The sequence below is a fragment of the Camelina sativa genome, chromosome 6, assembly GCF_030686135.1.
Source record: "Camelina sativa cultivar CO46 ecotype springtype chromosome 6, ASM3068613v1".
Classification (NCBI taxonomy): Eukaryota; Viridiplantae; Streptophyta; class Magnoliopsida; order Brassicales; family Brassicaceae; genus Camelina; species Camelina sativa.
In genome coordinates, this window is record NC_141885.1 from 26,918,062 (window position 1) to 26,938,287 (window position 20,226).

A 20,226-nucleotide genomic window follows, 5' to 3' on the forward strand; every position below is an offset into this window, starting at 1 on the left:
CAACCAACAAAACAACAAACATTCATAATCTTCCATTCTCTGCTTCTTGCAATGATTTCATTCTTTTCTGTTGCCTGAGAATTGTGTAAGGAGCTTATCAGATAGAACTTTTGAACACAAGGCTGTAAGCTCTCATGCATATCACCTAGTAAATGTGTTTCTCTATAAAGACAATATATATAAAAGAAAATGGTGATAGTTTTGGAACAATAAATTTTGTCAAATCTGTATATGTTGTTACTTGTTGTGTAGGAGCAATGGATGCATGGTCATCGTGCGTGATGGAGTCTCTCTCACGTCTCGTGTATGGCAAAGAATCCGAACTAACTCAAGGGAATCTTCACAGCTTCTATAGATCGATGGAGGTAAGTATATTTCTCCAAGTTTTTACCTTTTATGGAAACTTTGATGATGATGATGATTTGATCTATATTGGTGATATTTATTAACTTGATTTTTCATATGTATGCATATATGCATTAGTTTTGTAGCATTAAAGCACAAGGACTTGCTCAAAGTTTGGTCATTTGTGTAACGCTGTCTGGTATACGATTTGCTATAGAAGGTAAGCTCTCATCACAACGAACTATCTAAGGGTGATGAATTTGTTATACTGTACGATTTTTTTTTTTAATTTAAAAAGAAGCAAATAATAAATAGAGCATAGCAAAAAAGAAAAAAAAAACGAAATAGAAAATGAAATAGGAAAAATAGCGTTAACATAAATATCTCTAGCTAGGCTCTATAGGCTCCAGGCTAACGGTCTCATAAAGAATTTACCAAACAAAAGAAAAGGAAATTGCCAGCTGGACTTTGTAGGGTTTGTGCTGATGACCGTTAAAACATGAATACTTAGATCTCGACCGTCTATTAAGAAAAAGGAAATATTGACAGCTGGACAAAAGAGTCAAAGTTTGTTTGACTACCGACTTAATCTCACCCGTTAAAACATGAATAAGATTAGATCTCGGCCGTCTATAATTATAATGCGCTCTCTCTCATTCACATCTATCTTCCTCACTATTTTGTTTCTTCTTCTTTCTCGTTAGTGAGTGTAAAGCTAAAGTCTCTCCGCAAGGTCTCTCGTTTCGTTGGTTGGTGGACCAGGATTCTTCTAAAACTTGTTTCTTTTTGTTTTTATTTGAATCTATTATCTATTAGATTTTCAAACTTGCTTATTTTTTTTCTAGGGTTTGGTTTCTTCTAACTTGTTGTTCTGTTCTTCTTTTTTTCAGGTTTTGGATGATATGCTTTTATCAATCGATGACGGTGGATTTGATGGAAAATCTTCTTCTCTGTGCCACGTCTTCAGGGGTTTTGTTCCTCTGACTCTCTAGTTCAGAACAGCATCTTCACTCGTTCGTTTCGTTTCGTTTGTGGTGGTAACTGGTAACTATCTTCTAAACAAGTTTCTGATGTTGTTTTTTTTTTAATCCTTCATTGGGTTTTCTAGTGTTTGGTTTCTAACTTGTCGTTCTGTTTTTTTTAATCGATCATTGGGTTTTTCTAGGGTTTGGTTTTTAACTTGTTGTTCTGTTTTCCTTTTCAGGTTTTGGATTATGCTTTTTATCAATCAACGATGATGGCTTTTTAATGGACACGCTTCTTCTGTGTGCTACGTCTTCATGGGTTTTGTTCTTCCTCTTTAAGTCTTAATACGTACATCTTTTAGTTTTTTCTCTATATATAAGTGAATTAACATCTCAGTCTCTCTTTTGATGCAGATCGTGGAGACACCTGGATTACTTTGTTCTGTTCTTTTTTTCAGGTTTTGGATGATGCTTTTATGAATCGATGACGATGGCCTTGATGGAAACGCTTCTTCTCTGTGCGGGTTTTGTTCTTCTGACTCTCTAGTACAGCATCTTCACTCGTTCGTTTCGTTTCGTTCTAGTTACTTAATTTACTTGGTTGCTTTTGTATTGCTTTGTTGTTTTGATGCAGATCGTCTTCACAGTCCAGGCACTAGGATTGCTTTGTTGAATTGAACTTTATCTTTTCGTCTAGAATCAGGTAAGGTGCGGTGGTGTGTGACATTCTTCTACGGTATGACTTATATAACTTGTCCTTGTGTTGTTGTAGATTCTATGATGATGGATGATGCTATGGTCGATATCACTTATTTGCTTCTTTTTTTCTAATGTCTATTAGGGTCTCTGCTACTAAGTATGGGCTCCTCTGATGCACAAGGCTGGTCTTGTGGTCTATTTCAGGTACTTCCTCCTCTTTCCCTTTAGTATATGTCTGCTATTTTAAGTTTTGGACTGTTCCACATCAGGGACTTTTCAAACATGATCTGGGAGTTTCAAAGAGAAAACATTGTGTAACTTACATGTCAGTCTCTCTTTTGATGCAGATCCTCGAGGCACCTGAATTACTCTGTGGGAGTTTAACTTTTTCAGGTTTAACATTATGCTCTCTGCTGTGTTTAACTTTCAGGTTACCTTTAATATTGGCTATTGTTGATCCTCTGCTTCTTGTGTTTCCCAGATGTTCTTGCTGTGTACACACACATTCCCATGAGAGATGCTCCTCAAATTCTTTCCTAGACGAGTAATTGTTCTTAACATTTGTCCTTTTAAAACTTGTTTAATTTTGTTGGTACGCTTAGAACTGAAATTTATATCTCTCTCTTTGATGCAGATCGTGGATATTTTTCTCGTCTATCATCTGTTTAGAGGTAAGGTTACATCTTCTTCTTATTTCCCCTAATGACTTTCAGAGATTTGCTATTGTTGGTGATGTATATGTGCTTTGTTCTCATGTGTGTTCTTATTTTGTTTTCCAGATTCATTATTTTTGTTGCAGTATATGGAAAAACACTTATGCTCAATTATTGTAGCTGGACTTGACGGAGATGTTATCAGGTTTCCTTCTCCTAATGACTTATGCTTAATTTTTTGCAGATGGACTTGATGGAGGCATGGAGCTAAACAAGCTTTGTTGGCGAGATTTGTTCACTGGTATCCGGAGACCAGCGAGAGGTAAAATTTGCAAGTTTGGTTTCTTCTTGAATCTATTTTTACAATTCAAACAGACTAAGTGGTTTTGCTATACTGATTCAGGTGGGTGAGGGTGAGGCTGAACAGCTAGTTTCTCTGGTGATTTTCATTGGTTCTAATCCTGATGATTTGGTGATTGTCATTGGTATGATTCCTTTCCTGCTAATCTAGTCTTTATCAAATCCAATCTTCAATCTGTTGGATGTAATGGTTTTTTTTGCAGGAGCTACTAACAAGCCACAGGAGTTGGATGATGCAGTGCTTAATTAGGAGATTGGTAAGAACATTATCTGTCACCAGGCTTGTCTCGTGTTTGATGCTAATCCATTGGTGATCTGATCTATGTAACCAGCGGCAACTGATGGCTTCAAATGCAGATGCAGGGCACAACTGATCTTAGTCGACTTTTTTTACTTGTTCCCTCCTTAGTTACACTACGCCTTTGTTGATTTGATTGCTGCAGATGTGACAAGAGGTGGAAGACGAGTGAGTGGAAATTTCAAATCTGTGACACTGTAGTGGGTGATGTCATACCTCTCAACCTTGGCAATCAGGTGAGTGATATGTTCTCTCCTCTTCATTTTGTTTTTGTCCATTACTACCATGTGTCTAATCGATATTAAAATGTATCTTTAGGTTCCTGCCGATGTCTCTGATTTCGTTTACAATCCGATGATCATCTCATTCGTTCCTACTCAGTTGTGAAATCTTCGTCTATGTTATTCTTCTTCTTAATCTCTAACTACATCTTTTGGTCTAGTAATTAATTTTATTGTTTGTCTTGCAGGTGTTTTGTTGGAAGCGAATCATGGAGGCTCCTCTCCACCCGCTTCTGAATTGTCAAAACTCATCCTCCTCCTCCTCCTACGGTTTGATTTTACTTACTTTTCCTTATGTTGTTGTTTGTAGATTCTGGTTGATGATGATCCTATTACTTACTTGCTTATTTTTTTCTAGGGTTTGGTTTCTAACTAATTGCTCTGTTTTTTTTTTATATCTTTCAGGTTTTGGATTATGCGTTTATCAATCAATCTATGATGGCTTTGACGGACACGCATGAACTAGTATCTGGTGTCTTTCTTTGAATCGATCATTGTATTTTTACTTGCTTATCTTTTTCTAGGGTTTGGTTCTAACTTGTTGTTCTGTTTTTTTTTTTCTTTTCAGGTTTTGGATGATGGCTTTGGTGGACACGCTTCTTCTTCTCTGCTAACGTCTTCTAGGGTTATGTTATTCCTCTTAACACCACGTCTTTTTACTTCTTTTCTTGTTTTGTTTTGTTCCTTATGTTTCTGTCTTCGTTTTGCAGGTCTTTTGGAAGCAAACCATGATCCAATCATCACGTATCATCACGTATTGCTAATCCATGCTATTGTCTTCAAGCGCGTTCTCACAGGTTCCTTGCTCTAAACTCATCTCTATTTCCTTCTGTATATTATAAGCTAAGAAAAATATCTTCTCTCTTTTGATGCAGATCGTGGTGGTGGTCCATGCACTCTGGGATTGCTCTTGTTGAATCTTATCTCCTCGTCTTGGTAGGTTTCTTTTAATTGCTCATCTTCTAATGACTCTCTGAGATTTGCTATTGTGAGGTATGATTTGTTCAGTTTCCACATTCATAAGATCATGGTTTGCTACATCTTCACATGTCTTTTTTTTTTAAAAGGTATGCTAAAGTCTGAGCTCCTCTGATGTGGTTCAATCATTCAGGTATTCCGTTCCTCTTTCTCTTTCCCCTTTTATCTCTGTATCTTTCATCGTGCACATATTTCTAGCGTTTGATGATCCTTGTTTGATCTTATAATGTTCAAGTCAAATTACATATCTCTGTTTCTTTGATGCAGACCAACGAGACACCGAGATTAATGTACTGGAGGGTTTGAAGAGAAGAAAGAAACATTGTGAAAGTGAATGGTTTGCGTATGATTTCTCCTGTGTCTTATTGTTTTTTTCTAGATTCTCTTGATGTATTCACATTCAGATGATCATTCGTTGATTTTGTTTTTAGGTGGTATGCTTAAGTTTGAGCTCCTCTGATGCACCTGGCTGGCTGGACATGTGGTTTAATTATTCAGGTCTGCGTTCCTATTTCCCTTTATTCATGCACAACGCCATGTCTCTTCCCCCTTTTTTCTCTGAATCTTTCATGCTGCACATATTTCTAGTGTTTGATCTTGTTATTATGTTCATGTAGTTTTTGCCTCTTGGACCTGTTATTATAGATTGTGGAGGATGCTTTGCTCTGTGGGTTATGGTTCTGATGGATCCTTGTTATTATAGACCTGTTATTATTAGTGAATTAACATCTCAGTCTCTCTTTTGATGCAGATCGTGTGATGGCTTTGACTGATCCTTGTCACTCTCATTCAATGTTGCTCTTCCGGGTTTGGTTTCTACGTTTCTAAATTTAATCGTTCAAGGCTTTTTATTATGTTCATCTGATTTTTACTTCTTTGCTATGTTATTTCAGGTATTGGATGATGCTTTGATCGATCAGTGATGGCTTTGATGGACTCCTTCTTCTGTGTGCTACGTCTTCATTGGTTTTGTTCTTCCTCTTAAGTCTTAATTCATCTTTTACTTTTTTTCTATATATAAGTGAATTTTAACATCTCAGTCTATCTTCTGATGCAGATCGAGGAGGCACCTGGATTACTGACTGTGTGGGAGGTTCAAATAGAAAACATTGTGGGAGTTAAACTTTCAGGTGTGTACACACACATTCAGATGAGAGATGCTCCACAAATTCTTTCGTAGACGAGAGCTTGTTTTTAAGCTTTGTCCTTCGATGCAGATCCTCGATGCAATGATGGTAAGGTTTGAACTGATAATCCCTAATTATATCTTTTGGTTTTGGTTCCCACTAAGTAATTAAGTTTATTGTTCGTCTTGCAGGTGGTGTGTTGGAAGTGAATCATGGAGGCTCCTCGGCTCTTCCTACGGTTTGATTTTACTTGTCCTTGTGTTGTTGTTTGTAGATTCTGGTTGCTGATGATCCTATTATGATGATGCAAGTGGTGTGTTGGAAGTAAATCATGGAGGCTCCACCCGCTTCTGACTTGTCACACCTCCTCGGCTCTTCCTACGGTTTGATTCTACTTACTTGTCCTTGTGTTGTTGTCTGTAGATTCTGGTTGCTGATTTGTTCTCCCTCCTGATTTTTTACTTTGGTTTTTTATTTTTCGTTCTAGTTACTTACTAATTACTTGGTTGTTTTTGTATTGCTTTGTTGTTTTGATGCAGATCGTCGTCACAGTCCAGGGCAGGCACTAGGATTGCTATGTTGAATTGAACTTTATCTTCGCGTCTAGAATCAGGTAAGGTGCGGTGGTGTATGACATTTTTCTACGGTATGATTTATATAACTTGTCCTTGTGTTGTTGTAGTTTCTATTCTATGATGATGGATGATGCTATGGTCGATACCGCTGATTTGCTTTTTCCTTTCTAATGTCTATTAGGGTCTCTGCTACTAAGTATGGGGTCCTCTTATGCACAAGGCTGGTCATGTGGTTTATTTCAGGTACTTCCTCCTCGTTCCCTTTGGTATATGTCTGCTATTTTAAGTTTTGGGACTTTTCAAACATGATTTGGGAGTTTCAAAGAGAAAACATTGTGTAATTTACATGTCAGTCTCTCTTTGATGCAGATCCTCGAGGCACCTGGATTACTCTGTATGAGTTTAACTTTTTCAGGTTTAACATTATGCTTTCTGCTGTGTTTAACTTTCAGGTTACCTTATTATTGGCTATTGTTGATCCTCTGCTTCTTGTGTGTTCCCAGATGTTCTTGCTGTGTACACGCACATTCAGATGAGAGATGCTCCACAAATTCTTTCCTAGACGAGAGTTTGTTTTTAAGCTTTGTCCTTTACCAGCAAAACGAAGAGATTTGTTCACTGGTATCCGGAGACCAGAGAGAGGTAAAAAATTCATTTCAGGTATGCTTCTCTTTGACTTCAAAATGGGTGTATGCTTTTTCTCTCACTGTGCTTTATGGCGTCTTGAAATTATTTATACAATTCAAAGAGACTAACTGATTTTGCTGTACTGATTCAGGTAGGTGAGAGTGAGTAGCTAGTTCCTCTGGTGATTGTCATTGGGCTTGTCTCGTGTTTTGATGCTAATCCATTGGGTTGGGTGATCTGATCTTATGTAACCAGGGGGCAACAATCCGGTGATTGACATTGGTATGATTCCTGCTCTTTATCAAAAAATTTAACTCTTAACTCTGTTGGCATATAAGTATATTCTGGTTAAGCTTGCGCTAATCATTTACTTGGGTGTTGTAATGTCTTTTTTACAAGAGCTACTAACAAGCCACAGGAGTTGGAAGATGCAGAGATTGGTAAGAACATTATCTGTCACCAGGATTTTCATATCCACCAATTGCTAAGGAAAGTATCTGATTATATGCATCTTTTTAGGGGCTTGTCTCGTATTTGATGCTAATCCATTGGGTGATCAATCCGGTTAGATGCCTTCAGATGCAGAGCTCTACCGATCTGTACCTCTTGTGGCGCTGACATATTTGAGGTAAGAGCTGAATCACCCTCTTGATTATAATTTATATATAATATATGGGATGCTTTCTAAATATATTAACAAGTATTTTGTGCCCTTCTGTCATGCATTTATTTTCCAGGCTGCTCGTGCTTTAGCTAATTTGGCTGCTCATGGAGATAGCAACAAGGTACGTGTCACTTAATCTGCGTTTGGCAAGGGAAATTCTTTTACACAGTTACCGTGATATATTCCTTGTTTACACTGGGAATAGTTTTTTCCTGATAGTCATATATAACTCTTGAATGCAGACCGTCATTGAGAACACTTTGATGAATCACCATGTTACCCTTCCTCCTGATGCCGTGGGAAGATCACTTACATTGCTCCAACTGGTCAATATTCCCTTAAGGTTTTTGAGGTTAAGTTTCTCTTACAAAATGATAAATTGATACATTTCAAAATGTTACCTTTCCGATTTCTTTACCTTCAACTTGATCAAATAAGTTCCTGCTGGAGATCATGTTTGCTTGTTGCTTCTCATGGTTGTTTGTTGGTGATTTTCATTTCCCAGGATACAGTGATAGAGCTTGAATTACAGGGGATCAAGAAATCTTATTACACCATGCTTCAGGTTTGCATGAATCTTTTAAATTTCCTATTAACAAGCGTAAATTTTAAGCTATTAAATTGGTTTATTTGATAATATGTCAGAGCTGGCATGTACGTTGGCCTAGGCCAGTTGCATCAAAGCTTGCTGTCGATACTCCTCTACTTACTGGGCAGGTAATTACTCAATTTTTTTTTTCTTTTTTTACAACGGTGATAATCAATTGAAGATGTGTGTTGTTGATTGCTTTCTTTTCCTGTTGTCAGCGTGTCCTTGATGCCCTTGTCCCTTCTGTTCTTGGTGGAACCTGTGTCATTCCTGGTGCTTTTTTGGCTGTGGGAAAACTGTTGTCTGCCAGGCACTTTCCAAGGTAAATTGTGACACTCTGGTTTTGTTCCACTTAATTACTGGATATTTAGAAATTTTCAAAGCTAATATTTGTTCTTATATACATAGTACTCTAACTCCGATGCTGTTGTGTATGTTGGTTGTGGAGAGAGAGGAAATGAAACGGCTGAGGTATATCTCTCTCTCTCTCTCATTCTGAATCTGCATATGGTTAGGACTGATAATCATTTGCGTTTCACTTTTTCTACATGGATGTGCAGGTAATTATGTCAGTTCATAGCTGCTTCCCTATCTTCTATTTGTAGATGTGCTTATTCATGGATCTCGATTGAGATAAATCCGATGGTGTCTGGTTTTAGAACTGCCGCAGACTCTTATTAGCATTGTTTATGTTTTTATTTTCTTCTGCAGGTCTTCTGGGGTTCCGAGCCAGCCAAGCAATAGCCAAGCCTTGTTAGCTCGTATGCTAAACGGTATGCTTACATACTCTCAGTTTAAACCTGTCTTGGTTTACTATATCGATTGCTTGTATGTAAAAAGTTGCTTTTCTTTTTCCTTCTTCAGGCATTGGAATCTTTCTATGAGAAGTTCGACCCAGATTTCATCGACATCATGACAAAGGCCAAAGAGGTGTTGCAGAGGAGTGACGATCTTAATGAAATTGTCAAAACTCCTCCTCCTCCTCCTACGGTTTGATTTTACTTACTTTTCCTTGTGTTGTTGTTTGTGGATTCTGGTTGATGAAGATCCTATTATTATTCGCTCTCACTGAGTTTGTTTTTTGTTTTTGAGATTCTTCTGAGCTGCTAGTTTCACTTGCTTGTTTTTCCCTAGGGTTTTGTTTTAACTAATTGCTCTGTTCTTTTTTTTATCTTTCAGGTTTTGGATTATGCGTTTATCAATCAATCTTTGATGGCTTTGATGGACACGCATGAACTAGTATCTGGTGTCTTTCTTTGAATCGATCATTGTATTTTTACTTGCTTGTCTTTTTCTAGGGTTTGGTTTCTAACTTGTTGTTCTGTTTTTTCTTTTTCTTTTCAGGTTTTAGATGATGGCTTTGATGGACACGCTTCTTCTCTGTGCTACGTCTTCAGTGGTGTTGCTCTTCCTCTTAATAGGTCTTTTACCTCTTTTTTTGTTATAGTTTTATTCCGCACGGTGCTTTTTATGGCTTCTTGAAATTATTTATACAATTTAAACAGACTAAAGGGATTTTGCTGTACTGATTCAGGTGGTTGAGGCTGAATAGCTAGTTTCTCTGGCGATTGTTATTGGGCTTGTCTCGTGTTTGATGCTAACCAGGGGGCAACAATCCGGTTAGATGGCTTCAGATGCAGAACTACTCTACCCACCTGGTAATTTTTTCTCCTTTTTTTTTTGCATTTTTCCTGTGTGATCATCTAGTTTTTTTTTTTAGCATTTATTTGCGTCTCAAGCTCATTTCAACTAACCTTCTTCATATGCAAGTTTGATTTTTTTTTTTTGGAGTCCAATAATGATGGAGGGCCTTGTTGTGTCCATGGCGTTTCTCTTCAACTACTCCCATCTTAATTTGACTTCCAAGTAAAGGTATGCATATTTCATTTGAAAGTTCATAAAAAAAAAACAAAAAAATTCAAGCTGATTCTTGTAAGTGATTGATGGATTTTTTAATTTCAGGTGTTGTTTGTCTCACTGACTGCAGGGAGATCATCATAAAGACTAGAGACCATGTTCAACTTCAATGAAACGTAACCCGTTCTGTGATTTAGTACAGATCTCGACAGATCCCGCTTTGCCTGCACCACAAAGAAGTACACCACATGCATCTGCTAGACTTTTCAGGTAAATACCCTTCATCTGGGATTAACGAGACTTTATAACATACTCATAGCTTAATGAAACTGTTTAATTAATCTGCAAAGATCTCATTTGTTACTCTTTCAGGAATTTAATCTTCAAGCAGTGAAAAGGGATAACCAACATGCATAAACCATCTTCAATAGCTTCACCGTCTGTTTCTAATCAAGTATTATGCTTCTTTTCACCCCCAGAAAAGTTGTTTGTATGCATAGAACACTTGATTTCATGCCATCTGATACGCGTCTGTTTTCCTGCAGAATAATAATTGGAGGTCTCACTTTACTGAACCAAGAAGCCTTGTAGCCCTGTGAACAAAAAGGTACTACTGAATTACTATTTACTCCATTTATCTCCCTCTCTCTCTCTCTCAGTGTAACTTGGAATCACATCAAATCACCTAGATATTTTTTGAATCTTTTGCAACACCAAAATATCTATTTTCTGAATTAATAATATTTATTGTGTGTGTTTTGTTTAACTCTTGACTGATTTTTTCTTGATGGTTTTAATTGCAGGTCTGAATAATGAGTTAAGATATGAGTACTTGAAGACAAGTTGTCTGATGATGATTCCATTGCACTTTGCCACAAAATCAGTCTCAAGCCAAAGGCAATCATTTGAAAAATGTGAAAAGGTAAGTCACAGGTGACATTCTTAACAACCATTCTGATACCCAAATGTTGACTGTCTCACTTTCATTTTTAATTTGAATCAGAATCTTTGATCATTTTCTGCTGATTTGGTGCCTCTCTTTGCAGATGCTTGACTAAAATGTACGCGCAGTGAGAGTAGCCTATCTCAGACATTTTATTCTGTTTTTATTTTTTCCTGCAGGGAAGCTCAATCGTGGTCTCTCCATGGTTGTTAGCTACAAGCTGTTGAAGCCATGCCAAGACTTGACCGATAATTTGACTTTCATTTTGTGTGCTCTCTCAGATGGTGCATTGACTGTGGTAATTCCGTTTTCTTACTCTGACTCCCTCTCTTTGTCTTTCATCTCAATGCTCGTTTTATCTTTTGCATTGCAGCTTCAAGCTTATTTACTTGTGCTTGATGAAAACAATTTTCAGAGGAATGCTAAAAAGAGTTCCAAAAGGCATATGAGAATGGAATTCACAAGTCAAACTGTGATTTTCAAGTTTCTGGTTTCTGTTTCATATGAGGATTCTCTCAACCTGATTGTATCATAACAAAAATCTTTCTTTTGTCCAGGTTCTAGGAGGCAACATATGAGGATTCGCTCAACCTGATTGCTTGTGTTCCTGTTGTAGCTGTGTATGTGTATATGGGAGGTTAGTGAAGAATATATATTTTGTAATCTATTTCATGTTTCTTGTAGCTTCTGAGTTTTTGGTACTGATAGATAGTGTACCCTTTATTGGAGAATTTGTCATCTCTTGTTTATTCTTTCTATTTACCCTTCCACTCAGTCATTGCAGGATGTACAAGAATGGTGACTCCATCCCCTCAGATACATCTTTGGATTATGGTGCAAATTTTTAACACATGTTGGGATTTGATACAGCTTGTTATAGGTGAAGTATCCGTGGCCAAATGTTGATGCTCACAGTGGGGTCTTGCTGAATCATTATGGTCTAACCGAAGCAAGGTAAGCAAGGCATCTACTCTCAGTCTCAGGTATATATATTTTTACACAATACGCCTTTGTTGCTACACACCATTTGAAACATTACTCACATTCTCACACTATTCTCAATTGTGTTTGGTTCACACAGGAACCGAGCTCTTGGGACTTGCACCAGAGAGGCCAAAGAGTGCTAATATGGACGGGCTTGAGTCTGACTGTAAGAAAGCTTCATCTGCTTAAGAAACAATTGCTTGGTGAAAATTTGCATTTCGGAAAAACTCAGTGATGGTAATAAAGTAAAACAGTTGTATTGAATTTGCATAAACATCCAACAACATCAACAATGTCACTCATGAATAGAAAACTTGGTCTTGGTTGATATACATAAAAAAAGAAACAAGACTGCAAAAGAGAGAAAACTGAGTGTTTTATCAAGAGCTGGTCTTGTTGGTAGTAGTAGTGTCCTTATTATTATTAGGAAGCTGCTCATCATCAGGAGCAGCAAGAGGAGAGGCAGTGAAGTTAAGTCTCTCCTCAGTGCCAGCAGTAATAACAGGCAACCAAACATCAGCAGTACCGCTAAGAAGCGTCTGAACTTGTGGATCAGAAGCAATAGCTGATGATATCATCTCATCAACATCGTCTAATTTGGCTGATAACTTATCCAACTCATTAGCTATACCCACCTGAAACAACACAGACATAAAACCTCAGATTTACGTTACAGTGTGTGTCAGAAGATTGTGAATGAACGAACAGAGGGAGATTAGAGACCTCATCGAGGTGTTGAGCAGACTTAGATGGGACTTTGGTGACTTCCAAACCAAGAGCTTCGATTTTAGAACGTAGCTCAACCTCTTCTGTGTTTGTCAATGATTCCACCTTCAAGAAGCAAAATCATCGAAGGGATGCACCAAAATTAACATGAGTAAATTGATTTCAACAAATTGATAGAAATTGAGATTAAAAAAAAAAAAAAAAAAAAAAAAAAAGAGAGAAATTGAAATTCGAATGAACAGAAACTGAAAATCAAAATCTAAGGAAGAAACGAATTTGACAGATGAATAACGAAATCGAGATCGAAACCTGTTGAAGAAGACCCGAAAGAAGCTGAAAAAGCTGCTCGTCGGGTTTACCCTCATTCGCCATATCTCTCTCTGCTCTCTGCTCTCTGCTCTTCTTGTTTATATATAATCAGAAATAATCAATATGTAATTACTGCTTCCGATGATGGTTTTGTGTGATCGTCGGTAATCTGATATTGTGATAGCGTTATGCAGTTGGATAACTTTGAAACAGACGAACGAAGGATCAAGGAAGCGGCGCGCGTGAATCTCACGGCAATAGATAGTTGTGTTTTGTTTTTAATTGTTTGTTTTGTATCTCTGACGTGGACTTTGACTTTTCCTATTCGGACCAAACCTTTCAATTAAATAAATCTTTTACATAATGAGACGAAACCTTTTTTATCAGAGAGAATGTGTAGACATTTTCCACTTCCCTCAAATATGATTTATCCAAGATTACCAAAAAAAAATATGATTTTATCGACAACCTATCCTACTCAACCCCCTTGTAATATCCTATATACTTAAAATTTCGAGACGGTGTGCATGTATGTAATGAGTAATGACTAGAGCAAATAAAGTGAAAAGGCTTTTTTTTATTCAAAGGAAATACATAATAACAAAACATGAAAGCTTGCAAGAATTCAATGAAAAAAAACAAAGAACGTCCAAATCCACAAGAAACAATTAAACGAGTTTTTAAAGCATCAACAAATCCTGAAGAGATAGCTCGAGAGAAACGACGTATCTCATATGATCAGTACAAGTTTTTTTTTTATTTATAAGATAAACCTTAACTTTTTTTTAATTAATTAGATCAATTTGAGACAAGCCTTTCTCGCTTTCTTCGCTATTTTAGCTCTTTGCATCTCCATATGTAACTCTATCTGCATCCTCTCCATCTCCCTTTGTGCTTCCAACATTGCTGCTAACTCCGAAGCCGCTGACCCCCTTCCTGATCCTTTATTTCCACCGTTGTTTGTGCTTCCTCCTCCTCTTTTTGGCTCTTCTTCCTCTTCTTCCTCCTCTACCGCGCAAGAATGTAAATGCGTGCCATAATCACATTCCTTGCAGTAATAAGACCAGAGGTTATCCGGTACAGTTTCTTGACAAACATCACAATTAAAGATCAAACCGTTCTGGTAAGGAGAACGGTAGAGCAATGAGAGCGGATGCGCGTGTCCTTCACGCTCCACAGACTCAGGCATGGACACACACCCGACATGAACATCGTACTGGCAGGTAGAGCAGTTGTAATTGAATCCGGATCCATACTCACCGCACGCGTCGCATGTATAAGTTGACTCGTACGGTGGGGAATAAAGCAAGGTCAAAGGGTGATTCGGGTGAGCCTCTTATGCAAGAAGTAATCGCATTCTGATTTTGTGCATTTGAAAGCTGCTCCTACTAGGTCTAGGTCGCAGCCAGAGCAGATGATCTCTTCTTCAACTTGGGCTTTGTGACCACGCAATGGATGGTTGTGGCTTGGATGCCTCACCGACGGTTTCCTTGCAGCCATTATAGCTTATATATTCTTCTTCTTTTTCTGTGAGTTGGAGGTTTTTTGGATTGGTTTTGTTATTTTTATCAAGCTAAGGGGATTTCAAAGTATTTATAGTAAAAATAGTAAGACGACTTGTGGTAATGAGTCTTCTTTAGAATGGGATTAGTGATGTGTTTTGGTTTGATTATGTACCAAGTTGTAGATTATATATTAACCATAGTGGGACAAGAATGTCAGTACGCGCTTATATGATGATACGATATAAACAAGATTAGTTCTCATTAGGAATTCAAAGTCAAGTGGTGGAATTATTCCTTCTTGATCCCATCCATCACGCCGTATAGTTTTTTTTTTTTGTACTAGTAAATTATAATTGTTTAAATAGCTAATTGTAATTTAAATATTATGAACTTTAGAATTATCAAGCTGGAAATGTATACAATAGAGTTGACATATAGTGAAGGATGTGAGGTCAATTAATTAGGCTGAGTCCTCTTGCTAATGCATCAACAAATTATTGAGATGAAAGTAGTAGTCACTGTTGAAAGGTCTCTCTTTTCAACATGTATCTACTTGTCGAACTTCCTGTATAATAATATATGATGCTCAAATTATCATAATCATGTAGTATATGATAGAATAAGGAAACACCGATACTTAAATAATGTAATTTTAGGCATCATAAATATTCTTCATTTATTGTATATGATGACCGTTGTAAATGTAATGATTTATATTGATGGCTAATTTACTGTTGTTGTAACGGTAAAGGTAATTGTTTCTTATCGTTGTGATCGATTCCCATTTTTTTTTGTTGCAGCATAATTGCAAAAAAAGGAAAATTACTAGGTACGATTCGAGTCGCCTGATGAGTGAAGATGAATTTGAGTTTCGTCGAGATCTCTTCCTCAACAAATTGCAATCTCGGCCCAAGAAAAAGGAAGAAGATATGGGCTTCGGAAAATAAAGAATGGGCTTTTACTAAACGACAGTGCATGCATCAGCAACGTCTCCTCAGTTACTTGATTTCCAATACCGGTACGTGTCTCCTTAGGTTTAACCAACCGGTTTTATCTGGTCAATTTTATTTTTATTTTTATTTTTATTGAGGGGGAAAATGAACGGATTTTTATTAATTTCGAATTTCGAACCTGAGTTTACACAGTGGTTAGGTCTTTTCTTTGGCCGGAGAAGGAAATCGGAATCGGAGAGATGGAGAGAATCCATGTTTCAGTCAGAGCAAGGCCAATTTCCGAAGAGGAAGCAAAGACGAGCCCGTGGAAGACTTCTTCCGATACAATCTTCATCCCGAATCATACCGCATTCAAATTTGGTACTCTCTGTCTCTCTGTTCTCTCTTTCCATTTTCTTCTTCTCCTTCTTTGAAATTCTCATGTTCTCTCAATTACAGATAGGATTTTTAGAGAAGATTGCAAAACTATCGATGTGTATGAAGCTAGAACTAAGGAGATTGTGTCTGCTTCGGTTCGTGGTTTCAACGGTATGATAGCTGTTCGATTTTTTATTTCTCTTTCATTTGATGTGAATTGTTTGATGTTTCGGTGCTGAGAATCTTTAGAATTTTTGGCTAATTGTGTTGAAGGAACTGTTCTTGCTTATGGACAAACAAATAGTGGTAAGACACATACAATGAGAGGCTCACCTCTTGAACCTGGAATCATCTCTCTTGCTGTTCATGATTTGTTTGATATTATTACTCAGGTTCCTATTTCAATCACTCTTCTTACTAATTTTATGTTTCTATGTTCTGTAAATGTTTGGACTTACTTCAAAAAATTTTGGTGTTTTTTCAGGATGCGAGCAGAGATTTTTTGCTGCGTATCTCGTATTTGGAGATTTATAATGAAAACATTAATGATTTGTTGGATCCTTGCAACCGGAAACTTCAGATTCATGAGAATCTTGAGGTACTTTTTTTTTTTTACTTATTATAGGTTGTTAGAAAATTAGTATCTTCTTTAACTAATTTGCTAGCAGTTCTGATTATTTTTTGTGACCTTCATGTCTTTTTTTTTAGAAAGGAGTGTTTGTTGGTGGTTTAAGAGAAGATTTTGTTGATTCCCCTCAACAAGTTCTTGATTTGATGGAACTTGGAGAATGTAATTTCTCTTTTCTTTCTCACTTTTCTGTCTCAATCTTGTTTTTTGCTAGGATTATATTTACTAAATGGAGCTTCATTTTTGTCTTTGTAATAAAATTTTCAGCTCATAGACATATTGGGGAGACTAATATGAATCACTACAGCAGTAGATCTCATACTATCCTTCATATGGTAAAGATGCATAGATACTCAAACCTTAGTGTTCTGTTAAATGTAAGTTTGAGCTTTAAACTTACCAGCTTTTTCATCTAACAGATTATAGAAAGTAGACAGAGGAGGCAAGATGAAGGTGTTGGAAACGTTTGTGATGCAGTCCGTGTTTCTGTTCTGGTATGATCTGCTGGAACTAGTTTTTTTTGTATTAACCTTTTATGTAACATGTTAACCCTATTATTATATATTTGTTTCATCTTCCTTCTTACTTGCATAATCTGGTGGATCTAGCTGGTTCAGAACGGGCTGCAAAAACTGGTGCAGAGAGTGTTAGGCTGAAAGAAGGCACACATATAAACAGAAGCTTGATGACACTCGGGACCGTTATTAAAAAGTTGAGTGAAGGAGTTGACCGTCAAGGGTAAGGTTTCTGTTTTTTTGGTCTAGTATTGTTAGGGAACAGAGGATCATTAAGTGTATATGTAATCTTAATGATAACTTCAATTTCTATGATTGGATCAGTGGACATATCCCATATAGAGACAGCAAGCTTACTAGGATCTTGCAGCCAGCTTTAGGTGGAAATGCAAATACAGCAATCATATGCAATATAACACTTGCACTGGTAAGTTATTAATCATCAATGGTATGACATTAAGATAAGCTAGGCAGATGAAACCAAGAGTAGTCTTCATTTTGTTGTATGTTTGGTTTGGTAAAACTAACACTGTTGATTTTTGTTTTGATGTTAGGTTCATGTAAATGAAACCAAGAGCAGTCTTCAATTCGCTAGCCAAGCACTGCGTGTCACTAACTGTGCACATGTTAATGAGGTAATTTTTCGACTATTCTCTTTATGTTTGTAACATATTTTCTGATTAAGTCTGTAATCCATCTATTCTTGTTTTCCAATACAGATATTGACTGATACTGCATTATTAAAGCGCCAAAGTAAGGAGATAGAGGAGCTCAGATCCAAACTTAAGAACCTTTTCTAAACTGGTAGAAAATGAATCGTTTACATAACAATGCAACTAAAGATAGTATTATTGGAACCCTTGAAGATTCTGCATTTCCAAATCCATGTGCTTTAGTGTTCCTCTTTTGTATGTATCTTGTGTTTTCTTGATGTAAAGCTGGCATCTTATTTATGCTTCAAAGATTGAAAACGAGTTAAACAGAGTTCAAAGGGAGTATGAGGATCTTCTCGTGCAATATGAAACCGAGGTAATAGTTTCTCCTTCTCAATATCAGTAGTTCATTCATCTTTTTGATGTCTAATTTGTCCTCACCTTTCAATAGAGAACCATCAACGAGATACAAATTGAGTTTCTTAAGGCAAAGTTGGGTGAAGCAAAAAGCAACCATTTAGTATGTGAAGTCCTTGGAAATATGCACCACGATGAGAACGTTGTAATCAGGGATCCAGAAGCTATTCTTGTTGTTAAGCAACTCATAGATAAGGTGCAATTCTTTCTTTCCTTACGTACTTACAACTAGAATCACTATTTAAGTAGCTTTACTTTCTTCCATTTTGGCTGTTTTTGCTTAACCTTTGATATGTTCCGTCCAAAAGATAGACAAGCTGGAAATGGAGAAGTCTTCATTGAAGCAAAAAGTTGTTGATACTGAGACTGAGAAGGTTCAACACTTTTGTTCTCCTTTCACCTTGTACTTGATGGTAAATTCTTGTGGGTAGTTAGCTTATGTCTCTTGTTAATTCTTTTCAGCTTCTTTGGCAAGAACAGTGTGTTGATCTGCAGAGCCAAATAGAAAAATTAAATCAGGAAGCCCAAAAAGAGCAGGCATGTGGTTTCACACCATGTACAGATTCAGTTAGTACTCCTCTACTCTAGTTTTAACAACACCTTATAACTATTATGTGTCTTCAGATGGAAATGGTCTAACATTAAGTGTATGATGTATACAGATCGAAGTCAGGGGATGTAGTGGAGCACCAGCGGAAGCAACAGAGGCTACATTTTCAGCAAAAATCGTCGATGTTGATAAAATTATCGATGTTGATGAAATCATCTATCTTGATGACGACTAATGATGGGATTCCAGGTAAAAATCATTCAGTGACTAACTTGATCTAATACCTTCGTATATATATATCTAGTGTCTAATGATATCCGGTTAATATAACATAATGTCTATAATTTTGGTAGAGGGGTAAGTTTGTCTGTATGTTTATCTTTTATTCGCATGCCCAACGATTAAAGATACAATTACATGAAAATAACTTTTACAACAAACAAACCCACACGTAAAAAACGAACCACAAGATTCGTCAAGGCATCATATCAACATGGTTTTTTAATCATAAACCCATTTATATCTCGGTTCATCCCCAAACTGGATCACGGAGTTTTTTATCTGATTTCTAATATGCATCGCCGCCAGCTCATCTCGAGCTGCCATCACCGACTGCATCCTTAAAGCTTCTAAACTCGCCTCTGCTTCTCCTCCTCCTCTGTTCTTTGGCTCGTGAGCTTCATAAACCGGGCAAGAATGCACATGTGTTCCATAATCACATTCTTTGCAGTAATAAACCCAAAGATTCTCCGACATATTTTCTTCACAGACGTCACATATGAACATCGCACCATCCTCACGACCTTTGCATGGTGTGTTGTAGAGAAGAGTGAGTGGATGTTCGTGAACTTCGCGCTTCACGGTCTCAGGGATAAACGCACATCCGACATGAACATCGTATTGACATTCAGAGCAGTTGTAAGTGAATCCAGACCCGTATTCACCGCAAGCATCGCATGTGTAAGGTTGACCATACGGTGAAGAATGAAGAAGGGTTAAAGAGTGTTCAGGGTGAGACTTGTGGTCGATTTCACGGGGTAGGTCGAAACATGACTTGTGCAAGAAGTAATCGCAGTCTGATTTGGTACACTTGAAAGCATGTCCGGTTAGCTCGAGCTCGCATCCGGAGCAGATGATCTCATCTTCGCCTCGGACTTTACAAACACGCAGTGGATGGTTGTGACTCGGGTGCCTAACCGATGGGCGATTAACCGGTTTTGTTGAAGCCATTGTGTCTCTCTTGTGGTTTTGGGTTTTGGTTAATATATAGAAGAAGACGGTCGACATTAAAGTTGCAAATTTAAAGACGGAACCTTTTTGTTAGAATTTTATGTGATTTGGAATCTCCAATTTGGGTAATCGTTAAGAAGTAGTGACAAAACTTTAGTCTTCATCAATAATTCAGGTTCATATAAATCCAAGTGGTAACGACTTATTCAAACATTCCAACCGTTGACTTTTGAAGTCGTCGAGTGAAAGTGTAGGATCCACTGTCCACATTCACACAGTAGGAATATTGACGACCACAAAAAAAACAAAAAAAAAAGACTTTCAGCAAATCAATCCAAGCCACTGGTTTATTTTTGTGCTGATGAGATAACTTAACCGGTGAACCTCATAGTCATAACAACCCAAAGGGTCTCGATTGTGAATATTGGCTCTGATTCT

General features: G+C 37.2%; 3 protein-coding genes, 1 non-coding gene and 1 pseudogene across 53 annotated transcripts; 2 read left to right on the forward strand and 3 right to left on the reverse strand.

Annotated features, from left to right (window-relative positions):
- The first annotated feature begins 1,093 nt into the window (after positions 1-1,093).
- LOC104793376 (uncharacterized) lies at positions 1,094-12,291 on the forward strand. Of its 50 annotated transcripts, none has more exons than XM_087454961.1 (54): positions 1,094-1,389; positions 1,550-1,629; positions 1,725-1,828; positions 1,945-2,018; positions 2,152-2,213; positions 2,357-2,402; positions 2,491-2,553; positions 2,644-2,680; positions 2,907-2,984; positions 3,066-3,147; positions 3,226-3,279; positions 3,466-3,556; positions 3,639-3,703; positions 3,790-3,871; positions 4,007-4,073; positions 4,170-4,226; positions 4,312-4,355; positions 4,477-4,537; positions 4,669-4,712; positions 4,847-4,922; positions 5,011-5,077; positions 5,331-5,386; positions 5,473-5,545; positions 5,637-5,814; positions 5,898-5,944; positions 6,018-6,089; positions 6,246-6,319; positions 6,463-6,524; positions 6,651-6,696; positions 6,785-6,941; positions 7,164-7,190; positions 7,308-7,348; positions 7,428-7,536; positions 7,646-7,693; positions 7,815-7,924; positions 8,078-8,137; positions 8,218-8,289; positions 8,380-8,483; positions 8,570-8,632; positions 8,873-8,934; positions 9,026-9,151; positions 9,341-9,407; positions 9,506-9,582; positions 9,696-9,819; positions 9,932-10,033; positions 10,124-10,288; positions 10,391-10,472; positions 10,564-10,625; positions 10,822-10,940; positions 11,141-11,259; positions 11,335-11,402; positions 11,519-11,598; positions 11,832-11,915; positions 12,043-12,291. In XM_087454961.1, exons 36-41 carry the CDS (start codon positions 8,129-8,131, stop codon positions 9,043-9,045), a joined length of 330 nt encoding a protein of 109 aa, XP_087311087.1. In that variant the 5' UTR covers positions 1,094-1,389; positions 1,550-1,629; positions 1,725-1,828; positions 1,945-2,018; positions 2,152-2,213; positions 2,357-2,402; positions 2,491-2,553; positions 2,644-2,680; positions 2,907-2,984; positions 3,066-3,147; positions 3,226-3,279; positions 3,466-3,556; positions 3,639-3,703; positions 3,790-3,871; positions 4,007-4,073; positions 4,170-4,226; positions 4,312-4,355; positions 4,477-4,537; positions 4,669-4,712; positions 4,847-4,922; positions 5,011-5,077; positions 5,331-5,386; positions 5,473-5,545; positions 5,637-5,814; positions 5,898-5,944; positions 6,018-6,089; positions 6,246-6,319; positions 6,463-6,524; positions 6,651-6,696; positions 6,785-6,941; positions 7,164-7,190; positions 7,308-7,348; positions 7,428-7,536; positions 7,646-7,693; positions 7,815-7,924; positions 8,078-8,128; the 3' UTR covers positions 9,046-9,151; positions 9,341-9,407; positions 9,506-9,582; positions 9,696-9,819; positions 9,932-10,033; positions 10,124-10,288; positions 10,391-10,472; positions 10,564-10,625; positions 10,822-10,940; positions 11,141-11,259; positions 11,335-11,402; positions 11,519-11,598; positions 11,832-11,915; positions 12,043-12,291. The 50 variants fall into 50 exon arrangements, with proteins under 50 accessions (XP_087311087.1, XP_087311053.1, XP_087311061.1 ...); XM_087454927.1 differs by having other exon boundaries at positions 1,945-2,013; positions 7,060-7,190; positions 11,335-11,433; positions 11,737-11,944; XM_087454935.1 differs by having other exon boundaries at positions 1,945-2,013; positions 7,060-7,190; positions 11,335-11,433; positions 11,746-11,944.
- LOC104793379 (uncharacterized) lies at positions 12,181-13,413 on the reverse strand. The gene is made up of 3 exons (XM_010519732.3): positions 12,981-13,413; positions 12,669-12,776; positions 12,181-12,580 (listed from the first exon to the last, which is right to left on the reverse strand). Exons 1-3 carry the CDS (start codon positions 13,041-13,043, stop codon positions 12,326-12,328), a joined length of 426 nt encoding a protein of 141 aa, XP_010518034.1. The 5' UTR covers positions 13,044-13,413; the 3' UTR covers positions 12,181-12,325.
- A 124-nt stretch (positions 13,414-13,537) lies between these two features.
- LOC104793381 (protein VACUOLELESS GAMETOPHYTES pseudogene) lies at positions 13,538-14,626 on the reverse strand (annotated as a pseudogene).
- A 984-nt stretch (positions 14,627-15,610) lies between these two features.
- LOC104699442 (kinesin-like protein KIN-7O) lies at positions 15,611-19,791 on the forward strand. The gene is made up of 16 exons (XM_087454963.1): positions 15,611-15,798; positions 15,877-15,966; positions 16,069-16,187; positions 16,280-16,393; positions 16,504-16,585; positions 16,691-16,758; positions 16,843-16,916; positions 17,015-17,161; positions 17,263-17,365; positions 17,493-17,573; positions 17,658-17,722; positions 17,898-17,967; positions 18,043-18,204; positions 18,317-18,382; positions 18,471-18,575; positions 18,671-19,791. Exons 1-16 carry the CDS (start codon positions 15,678-15,680, stop codon positions 18,791-18,793), a joined length of 1,590 nt encoding a protein of 529 aa, XP_087311089.1. The 5' UTR covers positions 15,611-15,677; the 3' UTR covers positions 18,794-19,791.
- Positions 18,921-19,937, reverse strand: LOC104793382 (protein VACUOLELESS GAMETOPHYTES). Its single transcript, XR_015560023.1, has one exon. It is a non-coding gene; the product is annotated as a protein VACUOLELESS GAMETOPHYTES (transcript).
- Between the last annotated feature and the right edge of the window lie 289 nt (positions 19,938-20,226).